The following is a 20,308-nucleotide window of genomic DNA, read 5'->3' on the forward strand; positions in this document are numbered from 1 at the left end:
ACAGGGTGGTTGTGTTGGTTGGTCCGGGTGTCCCAGAGGAGTCAAATCCATCAAATTCAGCACCGCCTTCCTAACCTGAGATCTTCTTCCCGACCTCTCCGCCCCCACCCCAGTCTGACCTATCACCCTCACCTTGACCTCTTTCCACCTATCACATTTCCGACGCCCCTCCCCCAAGTCCCTCCTCCCTACCTTTTATCTTAGCCTGCTGGACAAACTTTCCTCATTCCTGAAGAAGGGCTTATGCCCGAAACGTCGATTCTCCTGTTCCCTGAATGCTGCCTGACCTGCTGCGCTTTTCCAGCAACACATTTCCAACCAGTACATAACAGGCCTGCCAGCAATAATTTCAGGGTATGCTGAGAAACTGCATGCTGCCTGACCTGCTGCGCTTTTCCAGCAACACATTTCCAACCAGTACATAACAGGCCTGCCAGCAATAATTTCAGGGTATGCTGAGGATAAACTGCTGCTTCTCCTCCACCCCTCTCCCATTACACTAGACGTTGCTTAGCTAACAGAAGTACTGAGTGAACTTGACTCATTTTGCCTTCCTAACTATGGACAGAGACAGACAAAAACTTGGTCAGCACAGTCTTTATGGCCCTCCTGTCTGCCCTTAGAAGAGTTGATGAAAGGAAGGGTAGACTTTGCATAAATGACATCATAGCAATCACAAACCAGCTCTACTCTGGAGCTGTATCTTCCACCTGTATTCTGGAGAATTCCTCATATTGTCACAGTTATGTACCTGGACACCACCAGTGACCCTTGAGCTGAAAGCAGTCGTTCTAAATCTTCCTTCTGACACATATAACCTTTTCTCTACCAGCCTTATCCTCATTCCTTTGTCCTGCCTTTGATTATCCTGAAGTTATCCATTATCACTCTTGTTCAATTTTAGATTTCCAGAGTCATAGAGATAAACATCACTCAAACAGACCCTTCAGTCCAACTCGTCCATGCCAAACTGATATTCTAAATAAATCTAGTCCCATTTGGCCTTTCCCTCTAACCCTTCCTATTCATGTACCCATCCAGATGCCTTTAAATGTTGTAATTGTACCAGACTCCAACACTTCCATACACGCACCAGCCTTTGCGTGAAAAGATTGCCCCTCAGATCCCTCTTAAATCTTTCCCTTCTCACCCTAAACCTATACCCTCTAGTTTTAGACTTCCCCACCCCAGGGAAACAACATTATCCATTTACCCTATTGATGTCCCTCATGGTTTTACAAACCTCAGCCTCCGATGCTCCAGGGAAAATAGGTCCAGTCCGTTATGCCACCTCTTCTAGGGCAAAACCTCCAACTCTAACAACCATGTAAATCTTATTGGAACCCTTTAAAATTTCACAACATCCTTCCTATAGCAGACAGAACAGAATTATGCACAGTATCCCAATAGTGACCGAACCAATGTCCTGTACAGCTGCAACATGACCTCCCAACTCTGAAACTCCATGCTCTGACCAATGAAGGCAAGTATACCAAACACCTTCTTCATTATCTTATTATCTGCAACTCCACTTTTAAAGAACAATGAACCTGCACTCCAAAGTCTCTTTTTTCAGCAACTCTCCCCAGGACCTAAGCATTAAGTGTGTAAGTTCTACCCTGATTTGCCTTTCCAAAATGCAGCACCTTATACATATCTCAATTAAACTCTATCTGCCACTCCTTGCCCCATTGGCCTATCTGATCAAGATCCAATTCTATTCTGAGGTAATCTTCTTTGCTGTCCACTACACCTCCAATTTTGGGGTCATCTGTAAAGTTTCTAACATAAATCCTGTTCCTCAGGATTCCATCCAACAACTTGCCCACCACCAATGTCAGGTTCACTGGTCTACAGTTCCCTGGCTTTGCTTTACCACCTTTCTTAAAGGTTAGCCAACCCTTAATCTTCCGGGACCTCACATGTAGCTATCAATGCTACAAATAGATTATATTAGATTAGATTAGATTACAGTGTGGAAACAGGCCCTTCGGCCCAACAAGTCCACACCGCCCCGCCGAAGCGAAACCCACCCATACCCCTACATTTACCCCTTACCTAACACTACAGGTAATTTAGTATGGCCAATTCACCTGACCCTGCACATCTTTGGATTGTGGGAGAAAACCGGAGCACCCGGAGGAAACCCACGCAGACATGGGGAGAACGTGCAAACTCCACACAGTCAGTCGCCTGAGGCGGGAATCGAACCCGGGTCTCTGGCGCTGTGAGGCAGCAGTGCTAACCACTGTACCACCGTGCCGCCCACTATCTCAGCAAGGGGCTCAGCAATCACTTTTCTAGCTTCCCAGAGTTCTAGGGCACACCTCATCAAGACTGGGGGATTTATCCACCTTTATGCATTTTAAAACATCCAGCACCTTCTCTATAATATGGCATTTTTTCAAGGTGTAGCTATTTATTTCCCCACCTTCTCTATCTTCCATATCCTTCTCCACAATAAACACAGTAACTCCCCCATCTGCTGCCATTCTACATAGGTAGCCTTTATGATCTTTAAGGGGCACTGTTCTCTTCCTAGTTACCTTTTTGGTCTCAATGTAGTTATAAAATCCCTTTGGATTCTGCTTAACCCTTTTTGCCAAAGCTATCTCACGTCCTCTCCTGATTTCCCTCTTAAGCATACTCCTACTGCCTTAATACTCTTCAAAGGATTCATTTGATCTTTGTCTATACCTGACATATGGTTCTTTGATTCTTAAACAAAACCTCAAATTCTCTAGTCACCCACCATTCCCTACACCAATGAGCCTTGCCCTTCACCCTAACAAAACCATACTGTTTCTGGACTCTCATTTTTGAAGGTTTCCCATTTTCCAGCCAGCCCTTTATCTGCAAACATCTGCCCCCAATCAACCTTTGTAAAATAGTCACATTTGGTCTTTCTCTAATTTAGAACTTCAATGTTTAGATCCAGTATATCCTTTTCCATCACTATTTTAAAACTAATAGAATTATGGTCGCTGGCTCCAAAGTGACACCTCAATCACTTGCCTTGTCTTATTTCCCAAGAGTAGGTCAAGGCTTGCATCTTCTCCAGTAGGTATATCCACATAGAGTCATAGAGATGTACAGCATGGAAACAGATCCTTCAGTCCAACCAGTCCATGCCGACCAGATATCCCAACCCAATCTAGTCCCACCTGCCAGCACCGGTCACATATCCCTCCAAACCCTTCCTATTCATATACCCCTATTCATGCCCCTCATAATTTTGTAAACCTCCAAGGTCACCCTCAGCCTCCAACGCTTCAGAGAAAACAGCCCCAGCCTCTCCCTATAGCTTAAATCCTCCAACCCAGGCAACATCCTTGTAAATCTTTTCTGAACCCTTTCAAGTTTCACAACATCTTTCTGATAGGAAGGAGACCAGAACTGCACGCAATATTACTGAATCAGAAAATTTCCTTGTACACACTTAACAAATTCCTCTCCACCCAAGCCCTTAACACTACGTCATTCCCAGTCTATGTTTGGAAAGTTAAAATCCCCCATCATAACCACCTTATTATTTTTACAGATAACTGAGATCTTCTTAGAAATTTGTTTCTCAATTTCCCAATAAGGTGATCATTCCTTATTTCTCAGTTCCACCCAAATAGCTTCCCTGGACATATTCCCTGCAATATCCTCCTTAAGTAGTCATAATGTCATCCCTAATCAAAAATGCCACTCCCCCTCCCTGTACTCTTTCTATCATCTATACCCTGGAACATTAAGCTGCCAGTCCTGCCCTTTCCTGAGCCATATCTCTGCAATTGCTATGATATCCCAGTCCCATATTCCCAACCATGCCATGAGTTCATCTGTCTTACCTGTTAAGCCTCTTGCATTGAAATAAATGCAGTTTAATTTTCAATTAACCTACCTCCATGTTACCACAGATCTTGCCACCTTGAAGCTGACTCAAGTCGTATTAAGGAGAAAGTGAGGACTGCTGGAAGTCAGAGTGGAGAATGTGGTGCTGGAAAAGTACAGCAAGTTAGGCAGCATTGAGGAGCAGGAGAATCGACATTTCAGGCATAAGCCCTTCCTGAGGAATAATAATGAAGGGCTTATGCCGGAAACATTGATTCTCCTAATCCTCAGATACCATCTGACCTGTTGTGCTTTTCCAACACCACACCCTCAATCCAAGTCATATTCAACCCGCCTTCCATTACAGATAATTCTCAGGACTTCACAACTGGTCTTCCCGGACAAACCTTTCCATTCGCAGATCACTCCGCAATCATACTTGAACTCAATATACACATATTGGCCGACCACTTTCTTCCCTCTGTTCCAACAAAAGCCCACAATCCACCCTCCCCTTCTCAGCCAGCTATATCCTCCTTAGAAAGCCAGCAACATTCACCCTCTCTTTTTCAGATGTACCCCAATCTCCTTGTAATGCCAACACCCATTCTTAACACATCAAGATCTCCTCTCCTAATGTCTACAAAAGTTCCATGCGAAAAGAAAAGTAGGTCCTACTCAATTCAAATTTACCAGATCACTTTGCATCCTGCACATCACATTTAACCAGTCTGAATCTCAAGGCTTTGTTTCTCAGTCACTGCTCGGCTCATTCCAATTTAACATGGTGAAATTATCATTTAATGATATGCTTAACATACTAATAATTAAAATTGGGTTCCTGCCACTTGTTGTCCAGAAGCTCAATCCACCTCAAATATACCTCAACCTCAAATCTGTAATTTCATCCCACTACCCGATATTTCAGCCCTCACAAAATTAAGTGTGCTCGCCAGCCCTTGATTCCCACTGCCAATAGCAGTATAAGATTCCAGCCAATATCTTCACTGTTCCTCCTCTCTGGTGATATCAGCTTCATTCTTCTTTAGGAGAGTTTTGCAAAATACTCATTTGGAAGCTCCATCCTGCACACGGTCTTCTCAAGATTTTTGTTTTAGTCTTAATTGGCCCAATCTTTAATTAATTCCTTTTTGTCTTAAATAAAATAACTTTGCATGTATTTTATGGCACCATGAATATTTTCTCATACACTTTGCCCTTCTTACATTCTTTAACAGTCTTCCCTTGAACTGTGCTCGATTTTTGATTGTAATCTATACCTGACAATTATCAGAAAGTTAATTTTCTTTTGACCTTTACTTCTTTTTTCACTCAGAGTTTTGGCTTTGAATTCCTTACATTTCCTCCTTGTCAAGCGATGCTTACTTTTTATCCAAATAATCTTTTCCTTGACAGCCCCATTATTGCTCATCCACTGTTTTTGTGGCCCATCAGTTTCCAATTCACCTGTACTGGATCCCTTGATTATTTTTGCCCTCTTCCATTAATATTTTAAAAGTATTCATAGTATGATGATTAGCTATATGTTCTCCCACTGAAACACATTCCATTTGTCTTGTTTCATTAACCAGAACTAGATTCAGTGCTTCCTTCTATATTGGGATAGAAACACACTGTTAAATTCTCCTGTAAACATTTTACGAATTCTTCACAGTCCTTGCCTTTACTATTCCTCCACTGATTTATATTAGGATAACTGAAACCCTTTACAATTTTTAGACTTCGCTGAAATTTGTTTCCAGATTGTCTCTTCTGTCTTATGCTAACTTTATAGGCCTTTATTGTAAACAGTTAGCAATATAATAGCTCCTGTTCTGTTCCTTAAAGTGATCATAATTAAAATAATTTGAGAGCACAATATCCTTACCTCTTGGTTCATCTGTAGTAACAGATTCAATAAAGTCTCGTGGAGTCATATATAGCTGACCTTCATGCTCCAGTGATGTAAACAGCCTAAATCTTTGTTCTTGGGAAGAAACGTATAGTTCCACATCTTCAATATCAGATTCTTCTACTACATTCTGTAAGGCACAAAATCCATAAGATGAACTTTTCTTTTTATACTTTTCACGTTCTCGATACTGTTATTGCAATACACAAACATACAGAAATCTCTTTAGTATGAAATATAACTACACCTCTCTGGTTAGGTCACTTGACACTTCGGCCATAAAACTCTCCTTAAATATGAAAAAGAATCACAACTAACACTTTTGTACCCATTAAGGGAAAAGTACTATGGATGCTGTACATCAGAAATAAAAACAAAGTGCTGGAGAAACTCGGATCTGCCAGCATTGGTGAAACAGTCATATCAAACTCAAAATGTTAATTTTATTTCTCTCTTCACAGATAATCCTAGGCCTGCTTAGTTTCTATAACACTTTTTGTTTTACCGTTAGTACCCAACTTTAGGAATGAAATATACATGATTTCAGGGCACATGCTGAAAAACTGCAATACTTTTGAATACTAAACGAACATGGATATTTAAACATTAGAAGCATTTATAAAATTGAAAATTAAGGATGAGAAAAAGCAAACACATCAAAAGAGAAGATACAGCAAATGAGAGCTACAAATCAACACTCTGAAAATGCAAATTGGTTTACTATCACACATGTATGATCTTTGAGAAAAATAAAAAGCAGAAAATGATGGGGCTTCCAGTGCCATTACAGATGACACACCAACTGTATAAAGCAAGATTAGCCCAGAGCCAATTAAAAACTAGCTGAAGTCTGTTTCAAACACTGTGCAGCCAGTTAACACTATTCAAATCAAATGTCTTTTTATAAGTTCAAGAAGATTAAATACAATTCACACCCTCCAAAAAAAGATACTCATGCAATTAACTGATTACAACTGACTTGGTCACATGGTCAAAATGAAAAGTCTGCAATATGATCAGTTTAAAAGGCTTCTCCAAAATTCATTTGGAAAAATATTCTGGACTTCCTTTTTCTGCATTGAAGGAAATCCACAGCATTAAGCCAGATGCAGATTAGTACGACAAAGAGAGACAAATTATCCCTGCTTGATGGAGAAGATTCAGATTCTCCAAGTAATAAATATTTCAGTAGGCTCAATGAGCTGTTCCCTGCAAGAAATTGAAAATCTTTTATGTACAATGAGATGTGTACTTTGACAAGCCATTGAGCATAACTAAATAGCTACCAAGGAGGTAGCAATTAGATAATCAGCTCTGCACTGTCCAGTAGGTGATTGATAGCTTGAGGTTGATTAATCAAAAGCTTCTTCAGCAGCAATTAAAACCAGCCTGAGTACAGTTTTGCCACTACCAAGCAACTGACTGTTGGTGAACTTCAAATCATTACAAGAGTGATGAAAACGTTAACATACGTGAAGTAAATAGGGGATTATGAGAGACAGGAGTGACGTATTTAGAAGGGCAAGGACTGATTAGGGATAGTCAACATGGCTTTGTGCATGGAAAATTGTGTCTCTGACTTGGAGGTTTTTGAAGAAGTGATGAAGAAGATAGATGAAGGCAGAGTGGCAGACATTGTTGATATGGGCTTCAGCAAGGTGTTCAACAAGGTTCCACATGGTAGTCTGGTTCGCAAGGTTAGGTCACATGGAATCCAGGGAGGGGAGCAATTTGAATACAAAATTGGCTGAAATGTACGGAACAGAGGGTGGGCGTAGTGGGCTGCTTTTCAGATTGTGGCAGCCTGTCACTAGTGGCATGCAACAACATTGATGCTGGGTCATTTATATAGAAGGTATGATTAGTAAGCTTGCAGATGAAACCAATATTGTTGGTATAGTAGACAGCCAAGAAGATTATCTCAAAGTACAGAGTACAATGGGACCTTGACCAGATGGGCAAATGGGCCAAGGAGTGGCAGATGAAGTTTAATTTAGACAAATATGAGGTTCTACATTTTGGAAAGGCAAATAGGGCAGGACTTGTACACTTAATGGTAAGGTCCTGGGGAATGTTGCCGAACAAAGAGACCTTGGGGTGCAGGCTTAGTTAGTCAAAAGTGGAGTCACAGGTAGACAGGGTAAGTGAAAAACAGTGATTTGTTTGAATACTAAATGAATATTCATAGTTAAACAAGAGAGGCATGTGTGAAATTGAAATTTAAGGATGAGACAAATAAACCAACTACAGTAAAAAGAGAAAATAAAGCAAATAAGAGCTACAAATCAACATTCTGATGTTGCAAATTGATTTAGTGTCACACAAATATGGCCTTTGAGAAAAATAAAAAGCAGAAAAAAAGCATCCCAAGCACTGATGATGTCGCCTAGCCAGGGGACGAAACGTTTGCAACAAAAACTTCCAGCTCGGCGAACAGAACCACAGCAGCAGAAAAAAAGTTGGGACTTCCGTGCCATTACAGATGACACATCAACTGTAAAAAGCAGGATTGCCCCAGAGCCAATTGAAAACTAGCCGAAGTATGGTTCGCATTAGGTACACATAATATGTCTTAGCTCATTTTTGTCTCAGTTTTGGACTAATTGAGATAAATGTCTGAAATATTGAGACTTCAATTACATTCATGAAGCTATTTCATGACAATTTTCCAGTAGGTGAGGCACAATATGCATTTTTTAAACTACCGTAGCTTCACAATTATATTTCACATGGAACTTGAATTATTTTAATGAAGTCATAGAGATGTACAGCATGGAACCAGACCCTTCGGTCCAACCTGTCCACACCAACCAGACATTCCAACCCAATCTAGTCCCACCTGCCAGCACCTGGCACATATTCCTCCAAACCCTTCCTATTCATATACCCATCCAAATGCCTCTTAAATGTTGCAATCACACCAGCCTCCACCACTTCCTCTGGCAGCTCATTCCATACACGTACCATCGTCTGCATGGAAAAAGTTGCCCCTTAGGTCTCTATTATATCTTTCCCCTCGCACCCTAAACCCATGCCCTCTAGTTCTGGATACACCGACCCCAGGAAAAAGACTTTGTCTATTTATCTTATCCATGTCCCTCATAATTCTGTAAACCTCTATAAGGTCACTCCTCAGCCTCCGACGCTCCAGGGAAAACAGCCCCAGCCTGTTCAGCTCTCTCCATAGATCAAATCCTCCAACCCTAGCAACATCCTTGTTAATCTTTTCTGAACCCTTTCAAGTTTCACAACATCTTTATGATAGGAAGGAGACCAGAAATGCACGCAATATTCCAAAAGTGGCCTAATCAATGTCCTGTACAGCCGCAACATGACCTCCTAACTCCTGTACTCAATACTCTGACCAATAAATAAAAGCATATCAAACTATCCTATCTACCTGTGACTCCACTTTCAAGGAGCTATAAACCTGCCCTCCAAGGTCTCTTTTTTTTATTTCAAAAATATACTTTATTCATAAATACTTTGATCTATACAACTGGACATGTCATACATATGTACACATTCCATTTCTTTGCTTATCGAAACAGAGTAATCATTCTTATTTACAGGTTGGTGCGATTACATTGAGCTGAGGCGTCAGCAGAGCCCAAATGACTGCGTGGGCCCCCTGTTCTTCTTAGGCAGGCAGATGTTACACGGTGGTCTTTTCCCACCGCGACTTGGCGGCAGCTGCCCCAAGCTTCAGCGTGTCCCTCAACACGTAGTCCTGGAATGTGCCAGTCTGCAACACTCAGTCGGGGTCAACTCCTTCAGCTGGAAGATCAACAGGTTTTGAACCACCCAGAGAGCATCCTTCACCGAGTTGATGATCCTCCAGGCGCAGTTGATGTTCGTCTCGGTGTGCGTCCCGGGGAACAGGCCGTAGAGCACGGAGTCCCGCGTCACAGCGCTGCTCGGGATGAACCTCGACAAACACCACTGCATTCCTCTCCAGACTTCCTCTGCATAGGCACATTCCAGAATGAGGTGTGCGACAGTCTCGTCCCCCCTGCAGCCGCTTCTAGGGCAGCGTGCGGTGCGGCAGAGAGTCCGGGCGTACATAAAGGATCTCACAGGCAGAGCCCTTCTCACCACCAGCCAAGCCATGTCTTGGTGCTTGTTGAAAGTTCTGGCGATGAGGCATTCTGCCAAATGGCTTTGACAGTCTGCTCAGGGAACCGCTCGAAAGGATCCGCCCTCTCCTTTTCCCGAAGGGTCTCAAGGACACTACGTGCTGACCACTTCCTGATGGACTTGTGGTCAAAGGTGTTTTTCTTCATAAATTTCTCCACGAAGGACAGGTGATACGGAACGGTCCAACTACTCGGAGCGTTCTGCGGCAGCGAGGCCAGGCCCATCCTTCGCAACACCGGGGACAGGTAGAACCTTAGTATGTAGTGACAAGGTCTCTTTGTTCAGCAACACTCCCAAGGACCTCACCATTAAGTGTATAAGTCCTGCTAAGATTTGCTTTCCCAAAAAGCAGCACCTCACATTTATGTGAATTAAACTCCATCTGTCACTTCTCGGCCCATTGGCCCATCTGATCAAGATCCTGTTGTATTCTGATATAACCTTCTTCGCTGTCCACTACACCTCCAATTTTGGTGTCATCTGCAAACTTACTAACTGTATCTCATATATTCGCATCCAAATCATTTATGTAAATGACAAAAAGTAGAGGATCCAGCACCAATCCTTGTGGCACTCCACTGGTCACAGGCCTCCAGTCTGAAATACAACCCTCTACCACCACCACCTTGTGTTCCACCTTTCAGCCACTTCTGTATCCAAATGGCTAGTTCTCCTTGCATTCCGTGAGATCTAACCTTGCTAACCATTCTCCCATGGGAAATCTTGTCAAACTCCTTACTGAAGTTCATATAGATCACATCTACCGCTCTGCCCTCATCAATCCTCTTTGTTACTTCCTCAAAAAACTCAATCAAGTTTGAGAGACATGATTTCCCATGCACAAAGCCATGTTGACTATCCCAAATCAGTCCTAGCTTTTCCAAATACATGTACATCCTGTCCCTCAGGATTCCCTCCAACAACTTGCCCACTACCAACATCAGGCCCACTGGTCTATAGTTCCCTGGCTTGTCCTTACTACCCTTTTTAAAGATTGGCACCACATTAGCCAACCTCCAGTCTGCAAGCACCTCACCTGTGACTATTGATGATACAAATATCTCAACAAGAGGCCCAGCAATCACTTCTCTAGCTTCCCACAGAGTTCTAGTGTACACATGATCAGGTCCTGGGGATTTATTCACCTTTATACGTTTCAAGACATCCAGCACTTCCTCTTCTGTAATATGGACATTTTGCAAGGTGTCACCATCTAGTTTGCTACTTTCTATATCTTCCACATCCTTTTCCACAGTAAATACTGGTGCAGAATACTTGTTTAGTATCACCCTAATTTTCTGTGGCTCCACACAAAGGTCGCCTTGCTGATCTTTGAGGGGCTCCATTCTCTCTCTAATTATTCTTTTGTCCTTAATGTATTTGCTTAATTCTGTTTGTCAAAGCTATCTCATGTCCCCTTTTTGCACTCCTGATTTCCCTCTTAAGTACACTCCTACTTCCTTTATACTCTAAGGATTCACTCGATCTATCTTGTCTATACCTTACATATGTTTCCTTCTTTTTCTTAACCAAACCCTCAATTTCTTTAGTCATCCAGCATTCCTTATACCTACCAACCTTTCCTTTCACCTTATCATGAATATATCTTCTCTAGATTCTCGTTATCTGATTCCTGAAGGCTTCCCGTTTTCCAGCTGTCCCTTTACCTGCAAACATCTGCCTCCAGTCAGCTTTTGAGAGTTCTTGCCTAATACCATCAAAATTGGCCTTTCTCCAATTTAGAACTTCAACTTTTAGATCTGATCTAGCTTTTCCCATCACTATTTTAAATCTAATTGAAATATGGTCACTGGCCCCAAAGTGCTCCCCCACTGACACGTCAGTCACACGCCCTGCCTTATTTCCCAAGAGTAGGTCAAGTTTTGCACCTTCTCTTTGCACATCCACATACTGAATCAGAAAATTGTCTTGTACACACTTAACATCTAAACCCTTAACACTATGGCAGTCCCAATCTATGTTCGGAAAGTTAAAGTCCCCAACCATAATCACCTTATTATTTTTACAGATAGCAGAGATCTCCTTACAAATTTGTTTCTCAATTTCCCCCTGACTATTAGGGGGTCTATAATTCTATCCCAATAAGGTGATCACCCTTTCTTATTTCTCAGTTTCACCTAAATAACATCCCTGGACGTATTTCCAGGAATATCCTCACTCAGCACAGCTGTAATGCTATCCCTTATCAAAAACGCCATTTCCCCTCCTCTCTTTCTATCTTTCCTGTAGCATTTGTATCCTGGAACATTAAGCTGCCAGTCCTGCCTATCCTTGAGCCTTGTTTCTGTAATTGATACGATATCCCAGTCCCATGTTCCTAACCATGCCCTGAGTTCATCTGCCTTCCCTGTTAGGCTCCTTACATTGAAATAAATGCAGTTTAATTTATTAGTCCTGCCTTGTCCCTGCCTGCCCTGTTTGACTCTCTTCTGTTCTCAACTGTACCAGTCTTAGATTGATCTCTTGCCTCACTATCTCCCTGGGCTCCCCCCTCCACACACCTTACTAGCTTAAATCCTCCCGAGCAGCTCTAGCAAATCTCCTTGCCAGTCCCCTTCCAATTTAGGTGCAATGCTTCTTGTACAGGTCACTTCTACCCCAAAAGAGATTCCAATGGTCCAAAAATGTGAATCCTTTTCCCATACACTAGCTCCACAGCCATGCCATCATCTGCTCTATCCTCCTATTCCTGCCCTCACTAGCTCATAGCACCGGATGTAATCAGATATTACTACTCTCGAGGACCTCTTTTTTAAATTCCTGCCTAACTCTCTGTAATCTCCCTTCAGAATCTCAACCTTTTCCCTTCCTATGTCATTGGTTCCAATATGGACAATGACCTCTTGCTGGCCCCTTTCCCCCTTGAGATCATTCTGCACCCTTTCTAAGACATCCTTAATTCTGGCACCAGGAAAGAAACGCACCATTCTGATTTCCCGCTGCTGGCCACATAAATGTCTGTCTGTACCTTGGATTAGAGAGTCCCCTAACACAATTGATCTCTTGGAACCCGATGTACCCCCTTATTGCATTACAGCCAATGTCCTCAATACCAGAAATTTGTCTGTTCATGACGAACAATGATATGTCAAAGTCAGCATGATATTTGACTGCAAGACGAACTTGGAGATTATGCTATTTCTGCAATATTATTGGTTGTGGACTGCTGTGACAGACACCAGAGGCTGGAGGGTGCTGCTGAAAATAAACTTGATGAATTACTGCAGTACACCCTGTATTTACATGCCTTTACAGCCAAAATACGTCTCCAATTTACCTGTTTTATGGATTAAGGTTAACAGAAAATGCTGACCAGATATCTGTACTTAACAAAAAATGACTATATATCACAGAAATCAATTCTAACCACAGGCAAACAAATATGAATTATTAACGTAACCCTACTAGCTCAAGTTCTATCGCCTTTCTAAACTCCTGCATAGACATGCAGATAGACCAAACAAGTTATGGTATCAAGGGACAAGAAAATACAGGGGAAACAGTTCAATGCCACTAGTCGACAGAATTTGATGCCATCTCCCTTTCTTATTCCAAGATCTTCTGATCTCCAATGTCCTTATTTCCAGATCCTTTCAGTTCTTTGCTGACGACATAGCAGTGGTCATAATAATTGCTCTGGTTAAAGACAACAGAGAGCGCAAGACGGGGAGAGAGAGAGGGAGAGAGAGAGGGACAGAGAGAGAGGGACAGAGAGAGAGGGAGAGAGAGAGAGGGAGAGAGAGAGAGGGAGAGAGAGAGAGAGCGCGCGCACGCGCTGGTGTCTCTTGTAATCTAGAGACCTTCTGCCTATGCCTGAAATGTCGATTCTCCTGCTCCTCGGATACTGCCTGACCTGCTGTGCTTTTCCAGCAACACAGTCTCGACTCTGATCTCCAGCATCTGCAGCCCTCACTTTCTGCCTCTGTATTATTCACACACAAGATGCCAGAGTTGATGATTATGCTGATGACTTCTGGCCTCCACAACTGCCCAGATAGGATAAACCAAGCAACAACCCGTCTCTGGGTGAAACATACCCTGCACGCTCATTCAAAGTGCTGTATCACCTCGGACATCTTCTCCCACTGCTTGATCAAAGCAATATTACAAACACAACTCAATGAATTCCAGTAATTTGTTTTTACAGTCATCCTTTTCCCACTTAGGTCCACAATTCAACAAGAAGAAAAATAAAAAAGGTATGTTCTTTGCAATTTAAACCATCTGGATGGTAAAGAGACTGTGAAATCAGGACATGGGCCACATTTTGCAGAGAGCAGTTTGGAATTGAGGGAGCTGAAGAAATACTAGGCAAAAGAAAAGCTTTTGCTCATGTTATGCACTGAGAGGACATAATTACATAACTTAACAGGTTACTTTTGTTACATTGAAGGCTTGTGTGCCTGAGCTCAAATATTGTCAAGTCACCATTGTATTGTCACTATAGGAGTGAGATAACTGGTGCTGGTGACTTATACCGCGAGGGTCACCAAGCCTCAGGCAAGGGGAGAGGTTAAGAGGTCCTTCATGAAAACCGCAGCTGGTGTGGGAATTGAATCCATGCAGTTGGTGTGACTCTACATCACAAACTAGCCATCCAAACAACTGAGCTCAATGATCCCACCTCATTCTTGTCAATGTAATCTATTGGGTATTGCTCATATTGTATGAACTTTATGTTTAGTTGAGAGCCAACAACAGAAATATCTAAAAGGAGCAGAAGCAACAGTAGCTTTCTCCTCACTGCTCATCTTTCCAGGGAACAGAGCGGGTAAACAAAACAGTGTAGTTCACAGGAAGTCGTGTTGTATTAGGTAATGGTTCTAATGGAGTTAATGTTCATGTGACACTGGCTCTATCCAATCTACTAATGTCACATAATCTGTGTAGACATCTGTATTCTACACTGGCTTTTGGAGGTAGCAGATGCTTATCAGTTCCCTAAATTCCTAGTAACTTTGTTTTTCATATATCCTAGCAGAGATACTCTGCTCTCTTGTCCTATTTTCTGAATAGGAAATTTATAAGCAATCTTCCACATAAATCAAGGAAATGTCAAATATCACAGTCATATTGGAAAGCCGAGTTGCCTGGGTGGGAGTGGAAGGTTGGGTTCAAAATTGAACCTTGAGACTATAACAACTGAGAACTGCAAGAATCCAAAGCCATTACACTCAGTTGCTTCTTATGGTCACCTAGAATAATCAGGACATTTGTCCATTGGCAGGACATGCTCATGAGAACATTTACTTCTATATTTTCTTTACTGTAACAAAACATTTTAAGACAACTGACATGAGATTTATAAAGCAAAATATGCCAATCAGCCACAAAAAGATGGTATTGGGGCAGATGACCAAAAAGGCATGCTATAAGGAATGTTTTAATGAAGAGAATAGAATGATTTAGGGAAAGAGTTCAAAGTTTATGGCCTAGATTGCTGAAGGCATGACCACTAATTAAATTAGCAAGGTTCAAGAATTCTAAATTTGTTGAGTGAATAGGAAGGAATCATGCATTTTATTTCAAATGTTGATTACCCAGTCATGTCCACCATTACTTTCCAACTGCCAAACGAACATGAGTTTGGAGGAGAATGGTATGACCAGAGTAAAAAATGAACAAAAGGTGCAAATGAAATGGAGATCACTGCCTGCTGAATTTCATGTTTTAGGCATGGGCAGTAGATTTAGCATTGTGTCAACAAGCTTCACATATTTGGGTTAGCTGAAATGAGCCAGGATGAATTTGTTGCAGACTTCCCTGGCAGCTAGATGAATCGTTGCAGGCATCCTTCAGATAATGAGCTCTCAGAATCTCAGAAATACTACAGTGCCAAAGGTGAAAACTCAGCTCATTGTGTTTGGTATCTTTGAATGAGCATTTCACGCTTGCTATTAGCCAGCCTTTGCATTTTGTTCTTTTTCAGATGAGTGTCTATTCTCCCTTTTAAAGAATAGCAGGACAGGTGATGTAGCATTGATTAAGCACACTGAGCTCTTCGCTGCTAGTTAGGTGCAGAGCAAACTCATTTGCAGCAAGTGCTTGACATTTAAGCAGTTTCAGTTCAAAGTCTATTAGCCAGATATTAAACTGCAGACATATTACAGACAAACGACAACATATTGCAAATGAGAAAGATTGCCTGGATTCTTTATACCAGGAGGTACATAGACCTTTTAGCATTCAGTGGTCTGAAATGGTCAATATTAAGAGACACAAGAGTCTGACTGCCAGGGAAATAGGTGAGCTGACTCAGAGGACAGGAGGTCAGGAGTATAAGAGCCTTACCCTTTGCAATTATTCAACAAGTCTAATGTCCTTCCACCTTGTGTGAATGAAACTGCAAAGTAGATGAGTTCTCTGACTATGGTACCATTCAAAAGAGGCAAAAAGATGGAATATAATGAAAATAGCTACCTTCTAGGAGGAGGTCTGACACTGTCCTCTGCAGTAAAGACTCAAATCCAGATAGCTGTGTTGCCTGCCCACGTTCAGGGTGTCAGAGGAACTTGCAGTGGGAGGGGAAGGACCCAGTTATCATGGGGTGACAATGTTGTCACTTTAACAAGGTTAAGTTGCTGTGTCGGGTCAGTTAAGTTTTCCAATAGTTAAGTTATTCTAAATTCCATTTTCTTTTGTTCATGTTTCAACTATAGTATCTAAATAAATTCTGTTTTGCTTAAAGTTGAGTGGTTTGACCAGCTGCATCACACCTAGAATATCCACTCACATCTGCCTTTAAAATAAGAAAAAGCTGGAATCAAGGCTACCTTTTTAAAATATTTTGAGGGGGTCTGCTCTGGTCCATAAACATGTGATTCATGCAGGTACCAGCAGAACCACCACCTTTGTGAGGTGGATGAGATAGGTGCTACATTGAGCAGAACTTCATAGATTGTTACCTCTAGATTATTATTTGAGCCATGTGCAAATTGGAATAGCAGAAATCAGATTAGGGAGATGAATAAGTGGCTCAAAGAGTAGAGCGAGAGAAGTGGCTTCCGGTTCGTAGGGGCTCTAGCATTAGTACCAGAGAAAGTACGATCTATGCTAATAGGATGATCCCCACTTGAACAGTGATTGAGATGGTGTTCTTGCCAACAGCATAACTCCGGAAGTAGAGAGGATTTTAAACTAATTAGTGTGGGTAAGAGATCAAATATGGTCAGATGTGGTAAATCAAAGAGTCAAGGTCAGAGAGAAATATATTAATAATCAAATTATCATTTCCTGTAATCAAACTTAAACAGACCATAACAGGGAGGGGCAGGAAGTATGAATCCAAGAGTTGACCTACAGTTAGGGCTGGAACTTACTAAAAGGATAAAAGTATAAAACTAAAGGATCTGTTTCTGAATGCACATAGATCAACATAGAATGAACAGATAAACACAGCAAATAGAAATAGTTATAACCGGATAGCGATTACAGGACAAAGTTTAGATTAGATTAGATTACTTTACAGTGTGGAAACAGGCCCTTCGGCCCAACAAGTCCACACCGACCCGCCGAAGCGCACCCACCCAGACCCATTCCCCTACATTTACCCCTGCACTTAACACTACAGGCAATTTAGCGTGACCAATTCACCTAATCTGCACATTTTTGGAGTGTGGGAGGAAACCGGAGCACCCGGAGGAAACCCACGCAGACACGGGGAGAATGTGCAAACTCCACACAGTCAGTCGTCTGAGGCGGGAATTGAACCCGGGTCTCTGGCGCTGTGAGGCAGCAGTGCTAACCACTGTGCCACCGTGCCGCCCAGTTGTGGGATAACATGGTTTGGGAAGGCTGCCCAACATTTAGGAAGTACAGCTGTCTAGGAAAAAAATGGAACAATGGTGCTGTTAGTTAATGATGTTAGTAGCACAATATAGAGAATGATCCAACTTCAGGAAAACACAGCATGGAAAGAGTTTGGGTAGATATGAGAAATTATAAAGGCAAGAAGTCACCTGGGGGAGTGTACAGAACCCCTACCAGTAACCACATGGCAGAGTGGTGCAGAAAGAAGAATTTGAGAGAGTTTGTCAGAGAGGCACAGTAATAATCACTGGAAATTTTAATCTGCATACAAACTGTAAAAGTCAAATGGATAAAGACAGCCTAGATGAGTTCATCGAACATTTTTGGGATAGTTTCTTAAAACGGCATGGTCTGGAGCCAACCAGAGAGCAGATTACAGTAGGCATTGTAATACGTAACAAGGTAGGACTTAATGATATCATATTGAAGGCATACCTAAGTTATAGTGACTATAATGTTATGTTTAGACTGAGGAAGAGAGATTAGTGGGTAAAACACTAGTTTTTGAATTTAAGTAAGGGCATGAAGGCAGAGTGGCTAAAGTTAATTGGCAAATTAGCCTAAAGGCATGATAACCCAGATGCAGTGCCCAACATTGAGGGAAGTTGCAGAGTACACAGAATGCAAAAAGGAAGACAAAATTCCAAGGTACAGACCTACCATCCACTGTTAAGTAGAAATTTTCAATATTAAACAATATTAAACTTAAAGAAAAAACATACAATTATGCAAATATGGGTGACAAGTTGGAAGATTGGACAGAATATAATAAACAGCAAACTGATCAAAAAAGAAGAGGGAAAATTGAGTATAAGAGAAAGCTAGATAGAAATAAGTGATAGTAAGCATTTCTATACTTTAAAAATAATTTAAAGTGAACTTTGGTCATTAAAAAGGCAACCTAGAGAACTGATAATGGGAAATAAAGAAAACGATGATGAATTGAATAGGTAATTTACATGGCAGAAGCGGTGATAAATCAGAAATGGATGGTTGGGAGGAATAATCACCAGAGATGTCATACTGAATTGCCAGAGCTGTGGGCTATCAGACTTGATCTTACGGTCTTAAAATACGACATTGATTTTAAATTTTAAATTCTAAATTTTCCAAAATTCCCATGATTCAGAGATGACCCCATTAGATGAAAAGTAGCAAATACAATGCCTTTATTCAAAAACAGTGCGGGTAACAGTATGCAGGAAACTAAAGGCCAATTAATTAAATATCCATCATTGAAATATGTTTCAAGCTATTATCAAAGAGGTCACAGCAAAGTATTTAAATAAGTTCAAGGTAATCAGTGTCAGCTTGGTCTTGTAAGGGAAATCATGTTTGACAACTCCACTGGAGATCTTTGATGACAGTGCAAATACTGTAGATAAAGGAGAATCCATTGAATGGATTGTACCTAATTTCCAAAAGACATTATTGTGAAAGACAAAAGCTCAGTGTAGGGAGCAGCATATTGACAGATAGAAAATTGACTAGCTAACAGAGAGACTAAATATGTAAGTTAGCTCACTGAGCTGAAAGATGTATTTTTAGATGTTTCGTCACCATATTAGGTTACATCAGTGAGTGTCTCTGGTGAAGCGCTGGTGGTATGTTCCACCTCTCTATTTATAGGTCTTGGTTTCTTAAGGTGGGTGATAGAGAGGCAGGATATACCACCAGCGCTTCACCAGAGACTCTCACTGATGATGTTACCTAGTATGGTGATGAAACGCCTGAATACAAATCTTCCAGCTCAGTGAGCTAACTTAGATACTTATAATCAACCTGAGCTACAAATCTTCTCAAAAATGGATAAGGTGAGACTTTTCCATGTTGGCCAGATGGAACAAGTAGTGTGCCACAGGGATTGACTCTGGGACCTCAAATGCTTACAATTTAATAAATAATAGAAAATAAGGGAAGAAAGACATGGGTTACCAATTTGTTGATGTCAAAACATAGGCAAGAAAATTGTGAAGAGGATAAAGAGGCTACAAAATATAAGTAGGTTGACAGTGGACAAAGATGTGGAAAACATCCATCCATATAAGCAGTGGTAAGAAATATTAAGAGGAAGACAACAGGGGTAGGAATAGTCTTTCAGCTGCCTAACAGTAGGTATTTGGTAGGAGTGACATTAAATGAGGGCACACAAAAGTTATAATACATTAATCATGGGATCTTCTTGTAGACGGGAATAGGCAGATTGGCAGAGATAGCCAGAAGGAAGAATACAGTGTGATCGGTATTGTTTCCTAGAAACATGTGTTGTGGATCCAACTAGTGAACAGGCTATTTTGGAACACGACATAGAGTCATAGAGATGTACAGCATGGAAATAGACCCTTCGGTCCAACCAGTCCATGCTGACCAGATATCCCAACTCAATCTAGTCCCACCTGCCAGCACCTAGCCCATATACCTTCAAACCCTTCCTATTCATATACCCATCCAAATGCCTCTTAAATATTGCAATTGTACCAGCCTCCACCACATCTTCTGGCAGCTCATTCCATACACGTACCACCCTCTGCGTGAAAAAGTTGCCCCTTAGGTCTCTTTTATATCTTTCCCTTCTCACCCTAAACCTATGCCCTCTAGTTCTGGACTCCC

The 20,308-nt window shown here is 41.5% G+C and overlaps 1 protein-coding gene across 8 annotated transcripts in view; it reads right to left on the minus strand.

The window, feature by feature from the left end:
- Positions 1 to 20,308, minus strand: part of micu3a (mitochondrial calcium uptake family, member 3a) — a 198,456-nt gene that overhangs the window by 155,240 nt on the left and 22,908 nt on the right. For all 8 annotated transcript variants that reach the window (XR_006311711.1, XM_043690248.1, XM_043690259.1 and 5 more), the window contains exon 2: positions 5,708 to 5,861. Coding sequence is in view for 7 of the 8 variants with exons in the window: in XM_043690248.1 (XP_043546183.1) it covers positions 5,708 to 5,861 (154 nt within the window). In the remaining variant the exon portion in view is untranslated. The remainder of the gene's footprint in view (positions 1 to 5,707; positions 5,862 to 20,308) is intronic.

Source organism: Chiloscyllium plagiosum, chromosome 1 (genome assembly GCF_004010195.1).
Source record: "Chiloscyllium plagiosum isolate BGI_BamShark_2017 chromosome 1, ASM401019v2, whole genome shotgun sequence".
Taxonomy (NCBI): domain Eukaryota; kingdom Metazoa; phylum Chordata; class Chondrichthyes; order Orectolobiformes; family Hemiscylliidae; genus Chiloscyllium; species Chiloscyllium plagiosum.